The sequence below is a fragment of the Mya arenaria genome, chromosome 8 (genome assembly GCF_026914265.1).
Source record: "Mya arenaria isolate MELC-2E11 chromosome 8, ASM2691426v1".
Lineage (NCBI taxonomy): Eukaryota > Metazoa > Mollusca > Bivalvia > Myida > Myidae > Mya > Mya arenaria.
The window spans coordinates 19,177,375-19,197,387 of NC_069129.1; the positions used below are offsets into that span (position 1 = coordinate 19,177,375).

General features: G+C 34.2%; 3 protein-coding genes across 3 annotated transcripts; all 3 read left to right on the top strand.

Annotated features, from left to right (window-relative positions):
* Positions 1–694: 694 nt before the first annotated feature.
* Positions 695–4,294, top strand: LOC128243535 (uncharacterized). Its single transcript, XM_052961367.1, has 3 exons — positions 695–902; positions 2,294–2,952; positions 3,193–4,294. The coding sequence occupies exons 2-3, from the start codon at positions 2,403–2,405 to the stop codon at positions 3,555–3,557; spliced, it is 915 nt and encodes a 304-aa protein (XP_052817327.1). The 5' UTR covers positions 695–902; positions 2,294–2,402; the 3' UTR covers positions 3,558–4,294.
* A 74-nt stretch (positions 4,295–4,368) lies between these two features.
* Positions 4,369–5,648, top strand: LOC128243534 (uncharacterized). Its single transcript, XM_052961366.1, has one exon. It carries the CDS (start codon positions 4,497–4,499, stop codon positions 5,622–5,624), a length of 1,128 nt encoding a protein of 375 aa, XP_052817326.1. The 5' UTR covers positions 4,369–4,496; the 3' UTR covers positions 5,625–5,648.
* Positions 5,649–6,622: 974 nt separating this feature from the next.
* On the top strand, positions 6,623–8,897 carry LOC128243533 (uncharacterized). The gene has a single exon (XM_052961365.1). It carries the CDS (start codon positions 6,623–6,625, stop codon positions 8,168–8,170), a length of 1,548 nt encoding a protein of 515 aa, XP_052817325.1. The 3' UTR covers positions 8,171–8,897.
* The last annotated feature ends 11,116 nt before the right edge of the window (positions 8,898–20,013 follow it).

Here is a 20,013-nt window from a genome sequence, read left to right on the forward strand (position 1 = left end):
CGGGCATGGCGCATGTACAAGCCAATGAACGTTCAAGACGGAACCGTTTGCTTGTATCGTGTTTGATGTTATTGCCGCGTTAATACTGTTTTAAAAACGAAATTGTGCGTGTAAACTAAACTTAACATTTTTTCACATTCAAACATAAACTTTCCACATGTACTCCTAGCAAAGGTACTCTTGTGTACTGTAATGACCAAATGTTAGTCATAGCTATTGTCAGTAATCAGTTGTTCTATATCAGTACAAGAACAATGGTATAGATGACTCATAATTTTGTTGAGTGTATTATCATTCCTTATGCAATGAAAATAACTAAATGAAATCAATCAAGTTGTGAGTTGATCTTGAAGTTTTATTATTCAGTTGTTATTTATATAACATGATCATTTGAATGAATGAATTTTTGGTACGGTTCCTGTTATTTGTTACGATTTGGTTTGAAATGATCAGATTTATAGCTGTATATCGTTTCTACAAAACTGAATGAATAATTGAAAACACATTCTAGTAAAAGCCTGAGTTGACTCTTAACCATTTTTCAGTTGTATACGTCATTTTAAGCAATATCATTTTAAAATATATTCTCATTGAAATTTAATCAGCCGTAGCTTGGCATATGATACTATACATACAATTTAACATTATAAATAGACACGTACATAATACATGGGAAATCGAAACTAGGCAAAAATGGCGAATGTTCAGGTAAAGGACATGCTAAAAGATGAACACAAAAGGAATTATGTTTCATGTAAGATCGCTCTTGATAAAACAGGCGAGGCCGTGTTGCCTTTTTCGGAAGCCAAACTTAAATATGTACATCAGCGAATCTCACAACAAGTCGGAAATCGAATTATTTGTCAAAACCAGTGCAGTAATGGAATACGAGATGTCAACAGGTAAGGCAATTTGCATGGGTTTTTTTGTTTACCTATCTAAGGTTATATTATATATTTTTTACTATGGAGACATTCAATATGATCTGACATTCACTGGCAGAAAGTAATAGTAATTGATTAGTTCAATACGACAAGGTTAATATCTTAATTGATAATGTATTCTTAAGAAACCAAATAAGAAGTAAAAAACTATCAGTATGGAAAAAAAACGCGCCAATAATATTCTTTTTTGAATTACGTAAACTCTTGGAAAATGTACTCCCTTAAGATATACAACGGAAATAGTAAGTCGGAAATGACGTCACTAGACTTAAACAAGCTTTTTCACCGTTGATGTTTGTTTGTAACTGCTGAATCATGTATCAATGATGTGCTATTTATATGAGTACGAAAAACCCAAAACCAATGCAATATGGGCATATTGTTCTGAACTTTGTTTAAGTGAACAACCTTATTAACATCATCGTTGATAACTTTTAAATAAGTATTACTCTGTAAATTTCAAGGACACCGTTTTACTGTCAACGCTTAATTAACCAAGTGAAGTCGCCTGTGTCAAACGTGTAATGAAGCACATTTCAAGAACGTCGCAAATTAGTTAATAAACGTTGCAATATGAAATACGTTCAGTAAACGATAACAAATTTCCATTTCACTTAAGCAATTGTAACAATTGTAGTTTTAATTGAAATGTAGTGGTTAACCTTTTTAAAAGTGAAACTAGTGTAGTACCGGTGTAGTTATTGTTTTACTGTATGATATCGAAATTGCATAGAAAATACATTTATAGTATATAAAAGGTATGTTGGTTTTCGTCGTGTACGAACCAACGCCGGTTAAGTCAAGAGTAAATAACATTAGGCAATAAAGAACTGAACCACTATACCATCAGGACTTCAGCAAACTAAGAAATATTTTGCCAACTTAACCACACATTGATAAAATCTCGTGATAATGTCATTAAACCGATAACCCAACAACAAAGCTGTTTTCGCTAATATATAAATCTTAGTCTTCAAAACGATATTTGAGCAATCATCACTAATTATTTAATCCTAAGTAGCACTAAGGCTTTAAGTGAAACGAAAACTTTCAACATTTAATAAACATAAACCATACTGCAATGTTTATTTTCTTATTCACGACGTTCTTGAAATGCGCTTAATTTCACGTTTGGCTAAAGCGACGTCATTTGTGTAAATTCAGTGAAAAACGTACACTTAACACAGTAGTTACGCTGATTGTGTTCTGCACAAATGGTAAACTGTATATTCATCTGTCATCCGTGGAGAAAAAAATAGAACAAGGAACAATTGAAATTGTACACATACAGCTAACTTTTTTCCGACCTTTAGTTTGTGATATGTAAAGAACTATATGTGAATTTGCAGATGGTGCATCACCTGTGGTTTATGGAGACAAGCATTGATAGGGTTTCATACAAATCCGAGGGAACTGGTATGGCATAAGCTTCAATCATGAGAATGGCCGAAAAATCACATGAACCTAGCTGAAGTATTTATGCTGCAAAATTGGGATAAAGCTAACATGAACACAAATGATTTATCAGTGGCGTTGACAGTTACGAAAAAGTGCTCAGTCTTTCCACCCACAATATTGCCTTTGGCTGATAAACTCCGAAAAAGCAGAAACAAGATAGCTCACACAACATCACTCGATGAACATGACAACCAAACAGTATTTTATAACATAAAGCAGGTTATTCAACATGCAGATGTGGTCAACTACTTACAGAATCCCCACGAGATACAAAATATCATCAATGACCTTGAAAATGGTGACCTTTTTAAATTTGAAAACGAGTTAAAAGAAATAGTGAAGAACACGAATGAAGTGAAAAAGAGACTGATTACTCTTGATACAAAGCTTAACATGGTACATGAAGACCAATCGAATACGTTTAGAACTATTCAACGGAGTGTCATAGCAACGTGTATGGTCGCTTTGGCTGCTGTACTGGTGTCAGTAAAACCAGACTTGCAGAGGACCTTCAAAATTTTACACTTTAAACCACCCATGGAGAAAACGGGTCAGATATTTTACCATTACATTATATCATATATTCATTTCAAGATTAGTTGAATAAATTATTAAGACCATTTTAAAGTTACTACGTCAAATTTTTTACCCTAAAGTTTTCCCGATAATGCATCTGAAAACACTTTGAACAAAATAATTATCTTTATTTTATTTTATGATAGCGAGAAATTGCAGAAAAAATAAGGTTTCGACATAAAATGATTATGATAAAATAAGTAATATTTTACAGGCTGTCTGCAGGAGTATTCGCCTATTTTTCCAAAATCGCCACTGCTTGTGGATTTCTTCAAATATCATGGACCTCTCGTTGGGCGGATATGGATGTTTAAGTTATTAGAGGAAGAACTGAAAAAAACAAAGAAAAATGGCATCCTATTGGAAGCTGACATGGGTTATGGGAAATCCGCTGTTGCTGCACACATTATCTGTGCCAAAGAGGGTGACACAGGTATAGAACTGAGAAAAAGGCTTATTGCTTTTCATGTTTGTAAATTTGATGTTAAGAAAACACACGACGCCGGCATCTTTATTCAACGACTAGTTTTAATGATCTCAAACAATATTCCAGAATTTAATGAGACTGTAAACGAATAATGTTTACATTCCTTCAAAACCGGTCAATGTGCCTCTGATCCGTTTGGTTGCATTGACGAATGCATTATTTTCCCTTTAAAACGAACGAATATAACTGATGGAAGTGAATAATACAGACTCATAATAATCGATGCTTTGGATGAATGCCATGAAACATTTTCGTTTGAAAAAAGTAACAAAATTTTCAATCTCATGGAACGCCGTGCACATATGTTACCAAGTTGGATCAGGTTGCTCGTAACGAGTAGAAGGCTACCACGTAATGGAAGACTTAAATACAATTTAGTTAGAACTTACTTTCATAACCTTGAAACCCGGAATTTAAATGACATAGATCTATATTTAAACCAGTCTTTTAGAGAAAAAAGCGTTACAATTTTCCAGCTTGCTGTTAATGCTGATTATACAAAACCGAACCAGATAAGTAATTTGAGGAGATATTATCAAGACCAGTTTGATAGATGGTATGATCACGGGTTCGATTTTTCGAACTCGATTTTGGAAGCCTTGGTGACGACTTATCTTAAAAAAACTCCAGATAATATACGTAACGTGATTTCTTCAAATGCTGTCAACAAGTTATCACTTTCCATGTTTGAAAAGGAGCTATCCATTATACAACAGTTCACAAATATTATTGATGGCGAAATTGAGTTCAAACATTTTTCGTTGTTCAAGTGGCTTGAAGAAGAGTGCCCCGATGAGAAATATAGACTATCCCTTTCAAATGGTCATCAGGCCAATGCGCACTATATTCTGCATGAACTGAATACTTCTAATTTTACTTTTGACGTCACCGATTTACTTTTACACATACAATCTGCTAATGAGGGTTTGGATCTAAGAGAACAGTTTATGAACCTACCAAAAATGTGATCTCTAGAATGGAGGAGAATTTTTAAGAAGATCCTGTGGTAAGAATAATTAAAAAGAGGAACAATGAAAGAAATACCGGAGATACTTTTCCACCACTTTCCAGGTGGCAATCACTTTAGTGCTGAAAACATTTCGGTGGGATTTATTGCTGCAGAAAACGGATATACATACGCTTTAAAGCAACTGCTAAATCACGGAGCGGATATACACTTTCGCATGCCAATGTTTACTAATATTTTAACGATGAATGACGCTGTGGAGATAGCAACTAATTTTAAGCACTGGAATTATGGGTTGCTAGACATAGCTGCACAACATGGACATACGGAGACAGTCAAACTAATTTTACACGATGACTTATTCTCATCATATAGGTTGCATGAACGGAACGGATTGAACCTCTCAACATGGCATCTTGCTTGTATGTTTAATCGTATCGAAGCGGTTAAAGTGTTTTTACAGTTCAACCGTTCTACTGTGGATTGGAAATACCTGTACATTGCAGCTGAAAAGGGCAATAACGAACCCGTACAACTCCTCTTAGAAGCAGGAATTTATGACAAATGTGTGTTATGCACAAATGAATTTTACTGGATTCCGGACGGCACAGCTAGAGTACAAGGACACATGATCCCTGAAAATACTTCGATGTACGTTCTTTTCGATGACTGGAGCGAATTGTCATGTGAATCTGCATTGCATGCGGCTATTCGACATAATCACCTGAAGGTCGCTAGAGAGTTGTTGAAAAACAGTAAGCATTCATCGCTTCATTGTCTGGATCGAGGAGGTCGCCCTGCTTTAATTGCTGCACTTCAAAGTAATCGTACTGAAATGGTTGGACCTTTCCTTGAAGTGAGCAACGCTCACACAATAAAAGTTCAATGCCAGAAAATGCCGTTGTTAAAAGACAATATACAAATACACCACTTAGAGTTGTTAAAATTGAACAATATGAAATGCAAATCCGGACACGGTATTGAGCATGCCATTTCGCCGACGTCTGTGGTATTACAGCATATAATTGATCATACACATTTTGACTTTAATCGAAGAGACGAAGACGAATGTTTACCCATCCATTATGCAGCCTGTGGAAACAACGTTGAATATCTTCACTTTTTAATGCAATGGCATGAGATGCTGTTTGAAAAACATATTTGCTTAAATAACACAAACGATTCATTGTGAAGCATTCGATACCTTCATTTATTTCGTTAGTCATTTTGAGAAGGCAGTTAAGTATAAATACGGAGAATATTTCCAAAAATATTTATGGTACCTGCTCTCAATGTCAAATAACAATGGACAATACGCTCATGACGCCACTGACAAAAACACATGGAGTGAAATGTTTAAAGTTATAATTGAAAAGTTCCACATTGATATTTCAATGATGTCAGATGAAAGTGGTAAAAACATTCTTCATTACATTGTCACGGTCAAGAACGGTCATTTTAAATTGCTTAGCTATGTGGTATCAAATAAACGCAGTGTTACTTTAGATTTACTACAAAGAGCCCATTAAAGTCCATTTATAAGACAGTTTCAAATACTGTATCTAGCAACATATTTGCCTAAGCGCAAACACGTCCGAGCTAAAATAGTATCTTTTATTTTTTTGGCAAAACCACATTCAGTTCTGCAAGAAATGAAAAAAAACTATCGCCGAGTGAATATTGTTTTTCATTATTATCTCGATTCTTCAATCGATATGGCCACTTTGAAATAGAAGACAAGAAGGTTATTTTGCAACATCTTCTAAAAAAAACAGCTTTAATTTAGTTGAGATTTACCTTAAACACATTATGTCAAGGGAAACAATATTCAACACAAATGTGTTTGCTGCCATTCTGGACTTCGACAGCACTGGATATATAACAACACAATATATGTTATTTGTTCTACATGACATTAAGATGCAGCAAACAATTGAATTGGAAAGATATGAGTTTTGTTTGTGTTCTACATGTCAGAGACTACGCATTAACTGCTTAGCACATAAGTTCACGCGTAAAATCTCACGATTTCAAGGCAATCTTAATAGCCATTTCGGCAATATATATGCCACAACATGTCTAAGTGTATTTAAACTGATGATATCACTCACAGATCAAAGAATATTATCATCTTGTGTGGATCAACAAGGATTGAATGTCTAAGAAGAAGCTGTTTACAGTAAGTCAGCAATGTTAATGAAATTGTTCATGGACAAAGGTGTTCAAACTAAAGTATCTCCAAATGAACTCATACTCATATCATATAAGCAAAACGATCACATAGAGAAATTACCAGTTACCTTATTAAATGCCACATCTCCTGACTTGACAAATATGGTAGATTATCATTTTTATACATATGAACAAATCATAAAAATATTTAATACACCAACAGCCACGACAAGTCGTATACAAGGTAACGCTGAATTACTTCTCCTTATGAAGAACAATAATGTTAGTTTTTTTTTCAAAATCCGTTTTTTTCTTCCTGAAAGAAATGATCATTTTTACGCCAACTTCCTTGATATTTTCAATAAACGTATACCAGTGTCCTTTGTTTGCAATGAAATGGCTGCAAATTTCTCATTTATTCATTTATTGTCCCTGCACGGCTATTCAAAATCGATAGAAACATGCGTCAAATATTTTGGAAGGGGTATTTTGACTTGTTTAAATATTGATCACTTCACTCCGTTATATCTTTCTCTTATTTTTGACAGGAAAAACAAAACCGTTAATACTATTTTGGAAAACAGTGACAACAAACAACTCGTATTTCCTAGGAAAAACGCAGAAAAGCATTTTGTGTATAATCTAGCAACAAAATTCTATTTTTCAAAAGGAGAAAACCGTAGATCTCTGTGTTTTTTACAATTTTTGAAAAGACCACTTAAGAGCCCATATAAGACGATTCAACAATACAAGTGTTTCAAATCATATGAAAATTCCAGTGTTAAAACGAGCATATTTAAACCATTTGTGAATGACCTTAAATTTACAATTCATCATCTTTCATTTGAAAAACTTCGCCAATCGTTTCTAGAAAAAAATAAGAGTTTGAACTTATTTTGGGGTACTACTTACGCAGATGCTCTTCTCTTAATTAAAGATGGGAAAATAACTTATCAAAGCTATTCTCAAATGTTGAAACAAAAACGTTTTATATGCATTCAGTATATAAGTATATTAAAACTATCGGCAAAGAAAAGACATATAACCGTTATTTCAGATGAAGTTTTGGACGTTGAAGGGAAAACTCTTGTTATTACAAAGCTTGAAAAGCATTTCCTGAAAAAAATAGTTTCCAAACGGTTCGAAGACCTTTGTAAAAATAACTTGGACGATTTTGCATCAGTCGTGTTTGACGAAAAAGGTTTTTCGAAAATGAGGTATGAGACTATGAGTTTGTATAATCAGTTTTATATTTCTGCGAAAAAGTATTTTCAAAAACTATTTCTAGGTAGGATATTCATGCAATCACCTTACTTAAATTTATTTTTAGTACAAAAGTTCAAAACAATAGTCCGTAATGACAACGACTTTAAGATGTTTTCCGATAATGTAGTATACAAACACAAGTACATGGATGCAATAAAAGTGCTTCCACTTGTACAGTTTTCATTTCGACATAATTTAACAGTTCAGTGGGAATATTTAAAGACGTTATCGCCTAACTTAGACTATATAATTTCGTCTATGTCAAGCGAACAAAAACGCAATGTTTATAAAAAATTATGATTGCTCATGAAGGCGATAATTAATTGTTTAGTCTCTAAGGAAGATTGATTACCATAGAAACTTGTCTTAAAACATTCATGACGCACATTGGTTTCCTAAGAGTCTTAATGTATTTAATACAAACAGTGATTGTAGTATTACACAATAACTTGTATAGTAATATGCAAATGTAATTAAGGCTATGTAATTTTAAATCCATGACTTGTATAGTATAGACAATCACTGTTTGGTTTGAATAAACACCATTTGTAGTAAGAATGTATATGCAAATGGGTTAACCAAGAACTTATTTGATTGTCTGTTTTCTGTTGCTATCGTGATTTATTGTTAAAATGCTATTATGGGTTGGCATGTTTTTTAATTCATGGTCATTATCAATGTCAGGTTGTACATTGACTGTTTTTACTTTATAATGTTCATGGTGTTGAAATTATATGAATTTATATGTTAGTGTTACTTTATTCTTCATTGTATTCAAATTAATGTTGACTCCGATGCGACTTGTATTTTTAATTTTGGAAGTATTGATACTATTGGGAGAAGTGTGAGGTTATTCGCATATAATCAAGTTACTCCAAGAACTCTCCAGTAAACTCTTGTTCCGGTGAACACTTGTTTCACTGTCCGTCCTTGGGCGGTTATATCATCATAAATTGATATTGCTATTTTGATGCGTGTGTGGACTGTTTATGGTGTTTGTACGTTTGTGTCTCTCGTTTAATGTCGATTGGGCCCATACCTTGTGCATCTTAACATGGTTTATATTTGATCATTTGATTATTGGGATTGTTTCTGTAGTTTTCATTGTAATATGAATAATACATCTTAAATGCTTTATTATTTGTTTTGTTTTCATATATGACGTTGTTTGTGAAAATGAGTTATGTGATCATCAAAAAACAAATTTAACATGCGAATTCTTAATAAAATAAAATAAAACATTTAACAGTTAGAAATGAAAACGAAGAGTTTTATTTATTTATATGGGAGGATACTTATTACGTATGGTTATTTTCAATACAATTGTACCGTATGTCTTCGAGTGTTAATTTTACAACTAAAGCCAATATTAAAAGAAATAAAAATAATGTACAAGTATGATTAAATGTGGCCATCATTTAACGGTACATTACGGCACGTGAACATAACTATAATTATTTCTTAATTATTATTCGTATGACGTTTTACTTTGTTTATGTTTGTTTATATTTACTATGTCCGTGTATGACGAAAAACAATAAAGTTTAAGGGTAAACATCAATAAATCTTCTTCATCTTCTTCTTCTGATTATTTTTATTGACCAAATTAAAGGGGCCACCATATCTTTGTACATTATTGTTTCTGATAATGTCATCAAAATCTATTAGAACTTTAAATTACGTGGTGAATTAAAGACCTACTCAAAAGACCTTTCTAGCAAGGAATAGAAGGAAATTAAAAAAACTTGTTTTACCTACATAATGCTACTAACGACTTTTCTGTTTAAAATGTATTCTATTATTAATTTATACTCCTGAAAATACAAAGCCATTTCACAGTGGTATGTCAACTAGCGTAATTGTGCTCGTGTGGACTGGCCGTGCAGTCGGGTAAACTAAGTGATGTTATCATTGTACACACTGTGATTTTTTGTAAATACTTTTTTCCATATGTTACCTTTTTAAAACTATATGCTTTTATTTTCAGGTTACCAATTTGTGCTATGCATTGTTATGAATATTTTGTAAATGTTGGTTTCAACATGTTCATTTCATGAAAATAAGATCATCTTCTTCTGTAAAAGCAGTTGAATATACTAACGTGGTTGTCTTATTAAGGATAAGTGCTTTTATAAATGATTCAATATACAGTGTACGTCATACATGTAAATGTCGCAATGAAACTAAACAAATATATTGATATTTTAATGGAGAAATATAGATAAAAAACTTAATGAAATTTATATATATATATATATATATATATATATATATATATATATATATATATATATATATATATATATATTATACACTTACACACATACACATACATATATACATACATACACATGCATGCATATATACATAATATAATATATATATACACACATACACACACACACACACACACACACACACACACACACACTTATATATATATATATATATATATATATATATATATATATATATATATATATATATACGAGGGTATAGCCAGAAGTTCCTGGAATTGCTTAATCAACACATTTTAACATTTTTCAACGAACGTCAGCTCGTATAAAATATATTTAAATGACGTTTAAAATTTCAAACTGATGCATACAATATAAAGGAAAGTACAGCTTTTTCATTAACATGAGGTCAGTATAGCCCCCGCAGTTCAAACTTCAGAATCTGACGTCAACGTCATAACTTCTCAAAGAAAGAGCCGTTCGCCGTAATACAACGTCGGTGTCTACCCACTGCCGGTAAATGTCACTGAACCACACTGACTTGTAAGAATACAGGCGTGTCTGAGCTTCACTCTGTAGTTCCTGAAAGTCATTGAAGCGTTTACCTTTCAGTTCACAATTAAGTTTCGGAAATAGGGCAAAATCGCATGGTGCTAGGTCCGGCGAATAAAGGAGGTGGGGAAGGATCTCCGCTTCAAGTTCGATTGTCGCGGTAGTCTGGGCCTCCTCCGATCTATGCGCTGGTGCATTATCCTGGTGGAGAATCCACCCATCATGCAACGCCTGTGGTCCCTTTAATGCCATCGACCTGTACAAGTCACGCCTCAAAACCTTAAATGGAAAACAAAACCGAGGCTTATAACATAATGCATTTGTCGCGTTTTGCGTACTTCAACAAAAATCATAATTCAAACTAACACTTATTCAATCCCATATTTTTAATCATAAACTTTTTTAAACATTGTTTTATACAGATTTAATCAATAATTAAATATTGATAAAAATGAATTTTGTTATATATCACTTTACCTTAGAATAGTAAGCACCCGCCACAGATTGACCCTGCGGAACTGCATTGAGTAGAATAACACCGTGCACATCAAAGAAGACAATGAACATATGCTTTCCTATCGAGCGTGATGATCGTGCCTTCTTCGGATGCGGGGAACCGGCAGTGTTCCATTGACTGCTTTGCTGTTTTGTCTCAGGGTCGTAATTAAACAGCCAGGTTTCATCGCAAGTGACTATCTTCTCAAGAAAACGGTTTCCTTCCTTTTCGTTCCGAGCTAAGAATCGGCTTGATACCCGTACTCTTTTGCTCATCTCATCTTCTGTCAGCAGCCGTGGAACCCAACGCGCACTCACTCGACTCATTTTCAAACTGTCTTTCATTATCCTCCGTAACGACCATAACTCTTGTCCAACATCTTGCATATTTCACGAAGAGTGACTCGACGATCAACGTCAACGATTTTTTTCACGGCCTCGACGTCACGCTGCGTAGTTTGTAAAACCGGTCGCACAGACCTTACGTCGTCACAAATGCTGTCCCGCCCCTCACTGAACCGGAAATTGTTAGATAGTGTTTTTACATAATTTGAGATATGGTAGAGAAATCAGGTTTGTTTACACCGGAAGTAGCACTTAATGCGTTTTCAAACTGAGTCACTTTATTTATAAATTATTTTGAACGGACAAGCAATTGCAACTGAAAGATAATTAATATTTAACATATATTTGTGAATTCAAGCATAACTTCATCCGATTTGGAAAATCGTCATTAAAATGAAGTATTTTTAGTCCATAATATCGCTCGAGTACAGGGTCATTTTACGGAGCGGTTTAGATGTTTCCTTAAACACTTGCATAGGTCTTTCCTATGCAGAAATCTGGCCGATGTAAGATGTCGTAATTCGATTAACACACCACAAACAGTATTCATTTTTTTATCGGAATACGCGCATGGTGAAATGTTGGAATATTAAACTTTAAAGGTTATATATTTTATTTAGCATTTTAATCCGACAATCAAGAAACGCAATTGACGAGGCCTAAATGAGAAGCTTCACACCGTAAGGCGAAAATTAGAACTACTGAACATCTTATGAACGATAGTATTTCTGAAAAGAAAGAAATCCGTAGATTGCTTGTTATCCTAGAAAATAAATTAATAAATTAATGTCATGATTATTTGTTACATAAACCTCTCCTCCACTTCCGTTGTCTAACATGATAATTGATGTGATAATGATGAAATCACGCAATATTGGTCAAAGCAATAAAATTCAATGTTCAAAAGATCCCCGTTATTTGAAAAAAGAGTACATGTTTTTGTACATAGTACGCAGGAACTGCTAAGAAAACGAGTACATAAAAAAGCGATGAATGTGAAAATGTGTTAATAAAGGAGTACATGAAGGAGTGGTTAAAAAAGATCGTACATTTTACTTGTAACACTCAACAAAGAAAACGATTGTACTTGGTATTAAAGCATTCAACGTAATATAATACCAAAACTATTTAATGCTATAAATAGGCACGCTTTATTAGTGGATATCGAAAATAAACAAAATGGCGAACGTTAAGGTAAAGGATTTACCAAAGGAAGAAGACACAAAAAAATATGTTTCTTGTATTGTAGCTCTCCATAAAACTTTGGTGAATGCACTACGGATACATAATATACATTATTCAAATGCCAATTGAAACATTGTCAGAAAGCCATAAAATCAAATGTCATCATCTGTTTTATGAAGGCTTTTAATGCTTCAACCACTTTGCTGTGGTTCAGCTTGTGTTCTTCAACATCTGTTGTTTTAGCACCTAATGCTTACAACTCTTCAGATTTAATCATTGGCAGGAGACAGTTATCAAACCCACTGACAGGTTAACCCATTTTCCGCACGTTTTTGCATTGGTATGTCTTTACTCATTTAGGAAGAAAAATGGCTTTGTGATAAGTGGCTCATTTACTTCAAACGCTGTTATTTTTTTATTTTTCTGCATTTTTCACCATAACAGCATATGTATGTGCGGCAAGCAACGCAATTCTTCGCGGTTGAAATTATCAACAATTTCCGCCAACTGGCATATATCTCGTTGATTAAATACAGTTTGAGCAAGGTCTGAAACCTAAAGCCAAAGTATCTTGTATCTCTTAGAGGATCGCATTTAATCAGTTCACATTTTTCCTGCCAACACCAAGCCTCAAGAAGTTCTGACGAAGGCTCTTTCTTAACCTTCAAATGATGCAGGGGTCGCAATAACAGCAGCCATTTTGATTCAGCAGCAGTTTATGGGCAAAAACATGTGGGAAAAAACCAAATTGCCTGACAAATGACATGACATATAGTTTGGCTTGCTCCCAGTAGGAGGGACTCGAATAGTCCGTAACGACATAATCCTGCATAGATAGCTTTTCAACAAAGTGGGCGTCAAAAGGTCATCAACACTGTTCTCCTGATCGTTTGGCTTGCATTTTCGCAAAGTTAGAGCGTCTTTGTCTCTTATTAGTTGAATATGCAATATGTTAAGAAGTAAAGCACACACAGAGCAACTCTTCTGTCGTTATTTCTGAATTCCCACTTACAAATTGAACTAATTGTATACTGAGGCGAAAAAGAGCACTGGCTTTTGTCAGATCATTATTGTCAGCACAATTACAATTCTTATGTCCTGAAACATTCCAAATGGGGTGTTTTCTCTGCGGGATCCACTGACATTATTTGATTGAACAACCTGAAATCTTCAGACTGAAGGTAAGTAATACTATCCTAATTACATAATTGTCTAAATATGTTCATGACTGCCACCCTCTGTCCACAAGTCTGATGCGAGAGCATTACGTACAAAGAGTTCTTTAATATCAAAAGCTGCATACTGAAGGTAACTGTTGTCATTTAATCCCTTCCATGAATTAGAAGAACATTATGGTAATTAATGATACTGCAAACGAGGTTTACTTGCAACAAAGCCTTCATTGACATGTAACCCTTTCCATGAGATGCCCTCGCTCACAAGAAAACGTGGAAAAATGAACAGCAAAGAGCAGAAAAGAGCATATGCCTATTTTACACAACAACAATTGAAGATACGATAAGGAATAGCAAAGGAGCATTCATCATGAATGTGGTCAACAACATATTATAGGCAACGGTCCTTTCGTCTACTCCCATTTTATCATTAACATTGCAGTCCCGTATATGTTAAACAATAGCCATCGAATTGCAAGTCGAAAACCGTCTTCTCAAAATCGATCAACTTTCGACAGAGCCTTCAAGGGTGTGAATTTCTACAACTAAATGGATGTGACTAATTGATTAACTGATTTGTATTCAAACCATTTCAGTGGGTCATTGACTCCAACAGTCACATAACGGAAAAAAACTTATTTGAGATGCTATAACACGATGAGAAATCTAATCATTTTTCTTTTAAACTTGAGCTACCTCATTTAGCTACAGACAGTAGATACAACAAACTCCTGAGAAATGATACACTGACTATATGTATACCTAAAAGGATTCTTTTAGTGGATTTCCAAATTAGGACATGAAGAAATATGTTCATCTAATGCCTTCTTCCATTTGTCCATCAATATCAGACGTTTTTTCTAACAGAAAGTCTGCATTTCTTGTTTGAAAATACTGCATCCACTATTGGAACAAACTATGCCAGAGCTGAGATGCACTCGCTAACAAGAAAAGGCTGATAGTTTGAGCACATAACTCAATTTGGAATAATCTTTTTGCCGACGTATTTTCTGATGTCTTATTTTCAGCATGTGCAAATCAAATTGAACTTGTTTGACTGACGTTCTTTTACTGAAGGAAGCACCCAATGTACGTAGGAACTAACAAAATGAAATTAAATCTGGACGTTTACCAAGATTGAACGTGCCGTGAGCTGCCACCAAACCATGCTCATCACGAGAATGACTATCAAATACTTGGAAATTATTCATGATCAAATCTTTGTAAGATAACAATTTTTATACATGAACCGCAACGGTCAATTTCAAATTTAACGGCCGAAATCTCTGTCAAACAAAAAGGCAAACTAATTTATACGATTACTTATTCTCATTATATATGTACGGATTGTACTTCTCCACCATGGCATCTTGCTTGTATGTTTAATCGTATCAAAGTGGTAAAAGTGTTTTTACAGTACAATCGTTTTTTTGTGGACTGAACATGTTTGTACTCTGCAGCTGAAAAAGGTAATATCAAACTCGTAAAACTCCTCTTAGAAGTAGGAATATATGATGGATGTGTGTTATGCACAAATGCCTTATATTGGATTGTTAAAATACAAGGACATATGGTTCCTGAACATAAATCAATGAACGTTATTTTCAATGACTGGAGTGAATTGTCATGTAAATCTGCCTAACATGCAGCTATTCGAAAAATCACATCAACGTTGTTCGAGAGTTGCTGAAAGACAGCAAATATTCAACGCTTCATTGTTTAGACCGAATTGGTCGTTCCCCCGGTTATCGCTGCACTTCAAAGTAAACGTACTGATATGGCGGTATTTTTGTTTGAAAGAAACACTGTGCTCATTCTATAAGAGAGCGTTCAAATGTTAGAAGACAACATGCATTTAAATTACACAGAATAAGTAAAATTAAAGAATATGAAATGCAAGGCTGCATACGGTATTGAGCACGCGATTTCGCCAATGCCAGTGGTATTAAAAATAATTATGTACCGTTCAAACCTTGACTTTAGTCGATGAGATGATGACGAGTGTTTACCTGTCCATTATGCAGCCTGTGGAAAGAACACTGAATAAATTGAGTTTTTAATGCAACAAAATGAAATGAGGTTTGAAACTCTTCTTTGCATTAATAATACAGATGCCTTTCAATCAACGATTCACTGTAAAGCATTCGGAACCTTCATTTACTTTGCCAGTCAAAGTACAAATATAGAAAATATTTCCAAAAATGGTTATGATATCTGCTCACACTGTCAAACAATCAAAAAGAATATGCACTCGACGCTACTGACGAAACATGGAGTAAAATAATGATTGATTTTTTTTACGTTGATATTTTAGCTATTGCAGATGAAATTGGTAGGAATATTCTTCATTATATCGTTAAGAACGGTCATTTAAAATTGCTTACCTATTTGATAGCAAATAATTGCAATGTTACCATAGGTTTTATTGCAAAGACTTACATTTTAAGAACAGTCACAAATATCATACCTATCAACATACTTGCCCAAGCGTAAACATGTTCGAAATGAATTAACGTCTGATACGTTTTTTACAAGACCACATTCAGTTCCGCAAGAAATGAAAAAGCTTTCACCGAGTGAATACTGTTTTTACCTAGTATCTCAATTCCTAATTAGACATGGACTATTTAAAGTAGAAGACAATATCACTTTTTAGCAACACCACCTCCTCCGAAAGAAAAGTTATAATTTAGTAGACATATACCTTAAACATATCATTTCAAGAGAAATGTTATTTCAGTCAAATGTATTCGCTACCATTCTAGACTTTGACAACACTGGATATGTCACAAAAAACTATTTGTAATTTGTTCTAAACAACATCAAAATGCAGCACAAAAATGAGTTCAAAAGGTATGTTTTTTATGTTTTCTATATGCCAGAGACCGCGGAATAATTGCTTAGCACAAATGTTCACGCACAAAATATCACAATTACAAGGGAATTTTAATAGCATGTTCGGTTCGTTATATGCAACAACATGTCTTAGTGTATTTGAACTTATGATTCAATCTACAGACAAAATAATCTTATCATCGTGTGTCGACCAACAGGGATTGAATGTCTTAGAGTTAGCTATATACAGTAAGTCATTAATGTTGATGAAATTGTTCATGGACAAAGGTGTTAATACTAAAGTTTCCTCTGAGGAACTCTTACTTCGCTCATATAAGCGGAAAGATCACATTGAGAAATTACCTGTTACCTTATTAAATATAACATCTATAAACTCCACCGATCTTGTAGACTATCATTTCCTTACATATAAAAAAAAATCATAAAAATATTTAAAACAACAACAGTCACGACAAGTGGTATGCAAGGATCACTGAGTTACTTTCCCTTCTTATTAGAAATAACGTAAGTTTTCTTCAAAACCCGTTCTTTCTTCCCGAAAAAAAATGATAATTTCTACGCAAACTTCATTGACATTCACAATGAGAGTATATCGGATGTTTTTGTTTGCAAAGAAAATTCTGCAAATTTTTCTTTTATTCATTTATTGTCACTGCATGGCTTTACCAACTCGATAGAAACATGTGTGAAATATTTCGGAAGGGGTATTTTAACCTGTTCAAATATTGACCATTTTACACCATTATATCTGTCTCGTCTTTATGACACAACCAACAAAACATTTGATACTATTTTTGATAACATTGTTAAGAAACAAATCGTGTGTCCTAAGAAAAATGTAGAAACACACTTTGTGTATAATCTTGTTACAAAGTTCGACTTTTCACTTAGCAAAAACCGTAGAATGCTGTGCTTTCTACGATACATAAATATATCTCAAATGAGCGTTTATAGAATGATGAAACAATACAAGTGTTTAAAATCAATTACCAAATATATCGTTATAACTGACAAGTTTAAACCATTCCTGAAAACCCTTAAATTTACAATGATATATCGGTCTTTTGAAGATCTACGGCGATCGTTCATAGAAAAAATGAAATATCTGGCCTTTCTCTTCGGGGAGATACCCTCGGAAAATGCTATTGTCTCAATTGCTGATTTGAGCAATGGATATCAAACTTATTTCAATATGGTGGCACTAAAACGTTTCATATGCGTTCAGTGTCTGTTGATATTAAAACTACAATTAAATAATAGAAATATAACAGTCGTTCAAGATACTTATACTGACTGTAAAGGAAAACCTATTGAGTTAACACAATTTCATAAGTACTTCATAAGAATGAGACTTTTGTACATATATCTACGATGATATTGAACAAGACCTTTTTAGCACAGGGTGTTTTAAGAATATGCATTGGGTAACTAAACGTTTGTATACTCATTTTTATATTCCTGTGAAAAAGTATTTTAAAAAACTATTGTTTAGTTGGGTATACCTGCAATCTAATGACTTTAATTCATTTTTAAGAAGAAGGGTTAGTTAAGTATTTCGTAATGCAAATGATTTCAAATTATTTTCCGATAATTCATTATATAAATACAAATACAGCGATGCAATAAGATCGCTTCCACTTGTCCAGTTTTCATTTCAACATAATTGAACAATTCAATTTGAATATTATAAGAAGTTATTGCCTAATTTTGAATACATGGAGTCGTCTAAGTCCAGTGAACAAATACGCAATGTTTATAAAAAGTTCAAGAATGCACATAACGACGAATATTAATTGTTTACTTCTAAAGATAAACCAGGAAACTGTTTCAAAATACTAATGACAGACATTGTTTCATTGTTTCAATGCCGTTTCAATGCCGCTACCAATAGGCTTCATATTCAATATTCTTTATTTCATAGAATGATCATTTATCCACTAAAAGATATCATATCGTATGTATTACTATTTGAATCGGTTGCGTCGGGTTGCATTGACGAACTCTGTAGCGTCAGTAGTGGGGCGGGCGTAAGCTTAATCTTCATCTTAAATTGGCTGGTTCATTCGCCATGCATGAAGTTTTGCAGGGTATTTCGAAACACTTCTATATCCTTCTTTTGATTAAGGAGTTATAATTGACCGTCTGTCTTTTGTCCCCTAATAAAATTATGCGAAGCTGGTTCATCGCTGTGCATGCCGGATTGATAAGATGTTGGGATATTTGGACAATCTATCGGATGTACACGCTATGTCTATTTGGCTATTGGACCTTCCTGAAGTGTGTGCTTTGCCTTTATCCTACGTGGCTGAAGTATGCACTCTGCGTACAAGGTAGTTCATTGTGGTAAATATATGTTCCAAGTATGTCCCTATACTTTTTTTACTAGTGCATCAACCAGTAGGCAGAGGTCAATATATTATGTTCGGCTTCGGACTGGTATATTCCTTTTAGTATAAGACGACAATCAGTGGGCGGAGGTCACTATAATGTTTTGCTCAGAAATATCATGTTCCTATTATGTGTTTACTTGGGCGACAACCAGAAGGCAGAGGTCATTATTTATGGACTAGTACATCCAAATTGGTGTCTCTTTAAGAGAAAACCAGAAGGCAAAGGTCAATTGATGTTCAGCTTATGCCATCGCATTTCACTATCATTGGCCAATGGGCGACAACCAGTAAGTGTATGTTTAGCTTAGGCCATCGCATTTCACTATCATTGGCCAATGGGCGACAACCAGTAAGTGTATGTTGAGCTTAGGCCATCGCATTTCACTACCATTGGCCAATGGGCGACAACCAGTAAGTGTATGTTTAGCTTAGGCCATCGCATTTCACTATCATTGGCCAATGGGCGACAACCAGAAAGTGTATGTTTAGCTTAGGCGTAGTATGTCACCACAATGTGTTTACTAGGTAGGCAACCAGTATGCGGAGGTCGCTTTATGTTCAGCCAAGGTCTAGTACGTGCCTATAAATGACGATATAAGGCGACAACTAGTAGGCGGAGATCACTTTATGTCCAGCTCAGGCCTAGTACGCCACTTTCATGTGTACTAGGGCGACAACTTGTAGGGGAGGTCATTATATGTTCAGCTCATTCTTAATATGTAATTTCTATGTGTTTACTAGTTAGACAACCAATATGCGAAAGTCATGCTATATGTAATTGCTATGAATGTCGTTATATGGCGACAACCAGTTGGCTGATGTCACTACATATTCAATTCATGACTAATATGGCCCTGTAATGTCATTATAGAGGACAACCAGTAGGATGAAGTAACTATATGTTCATC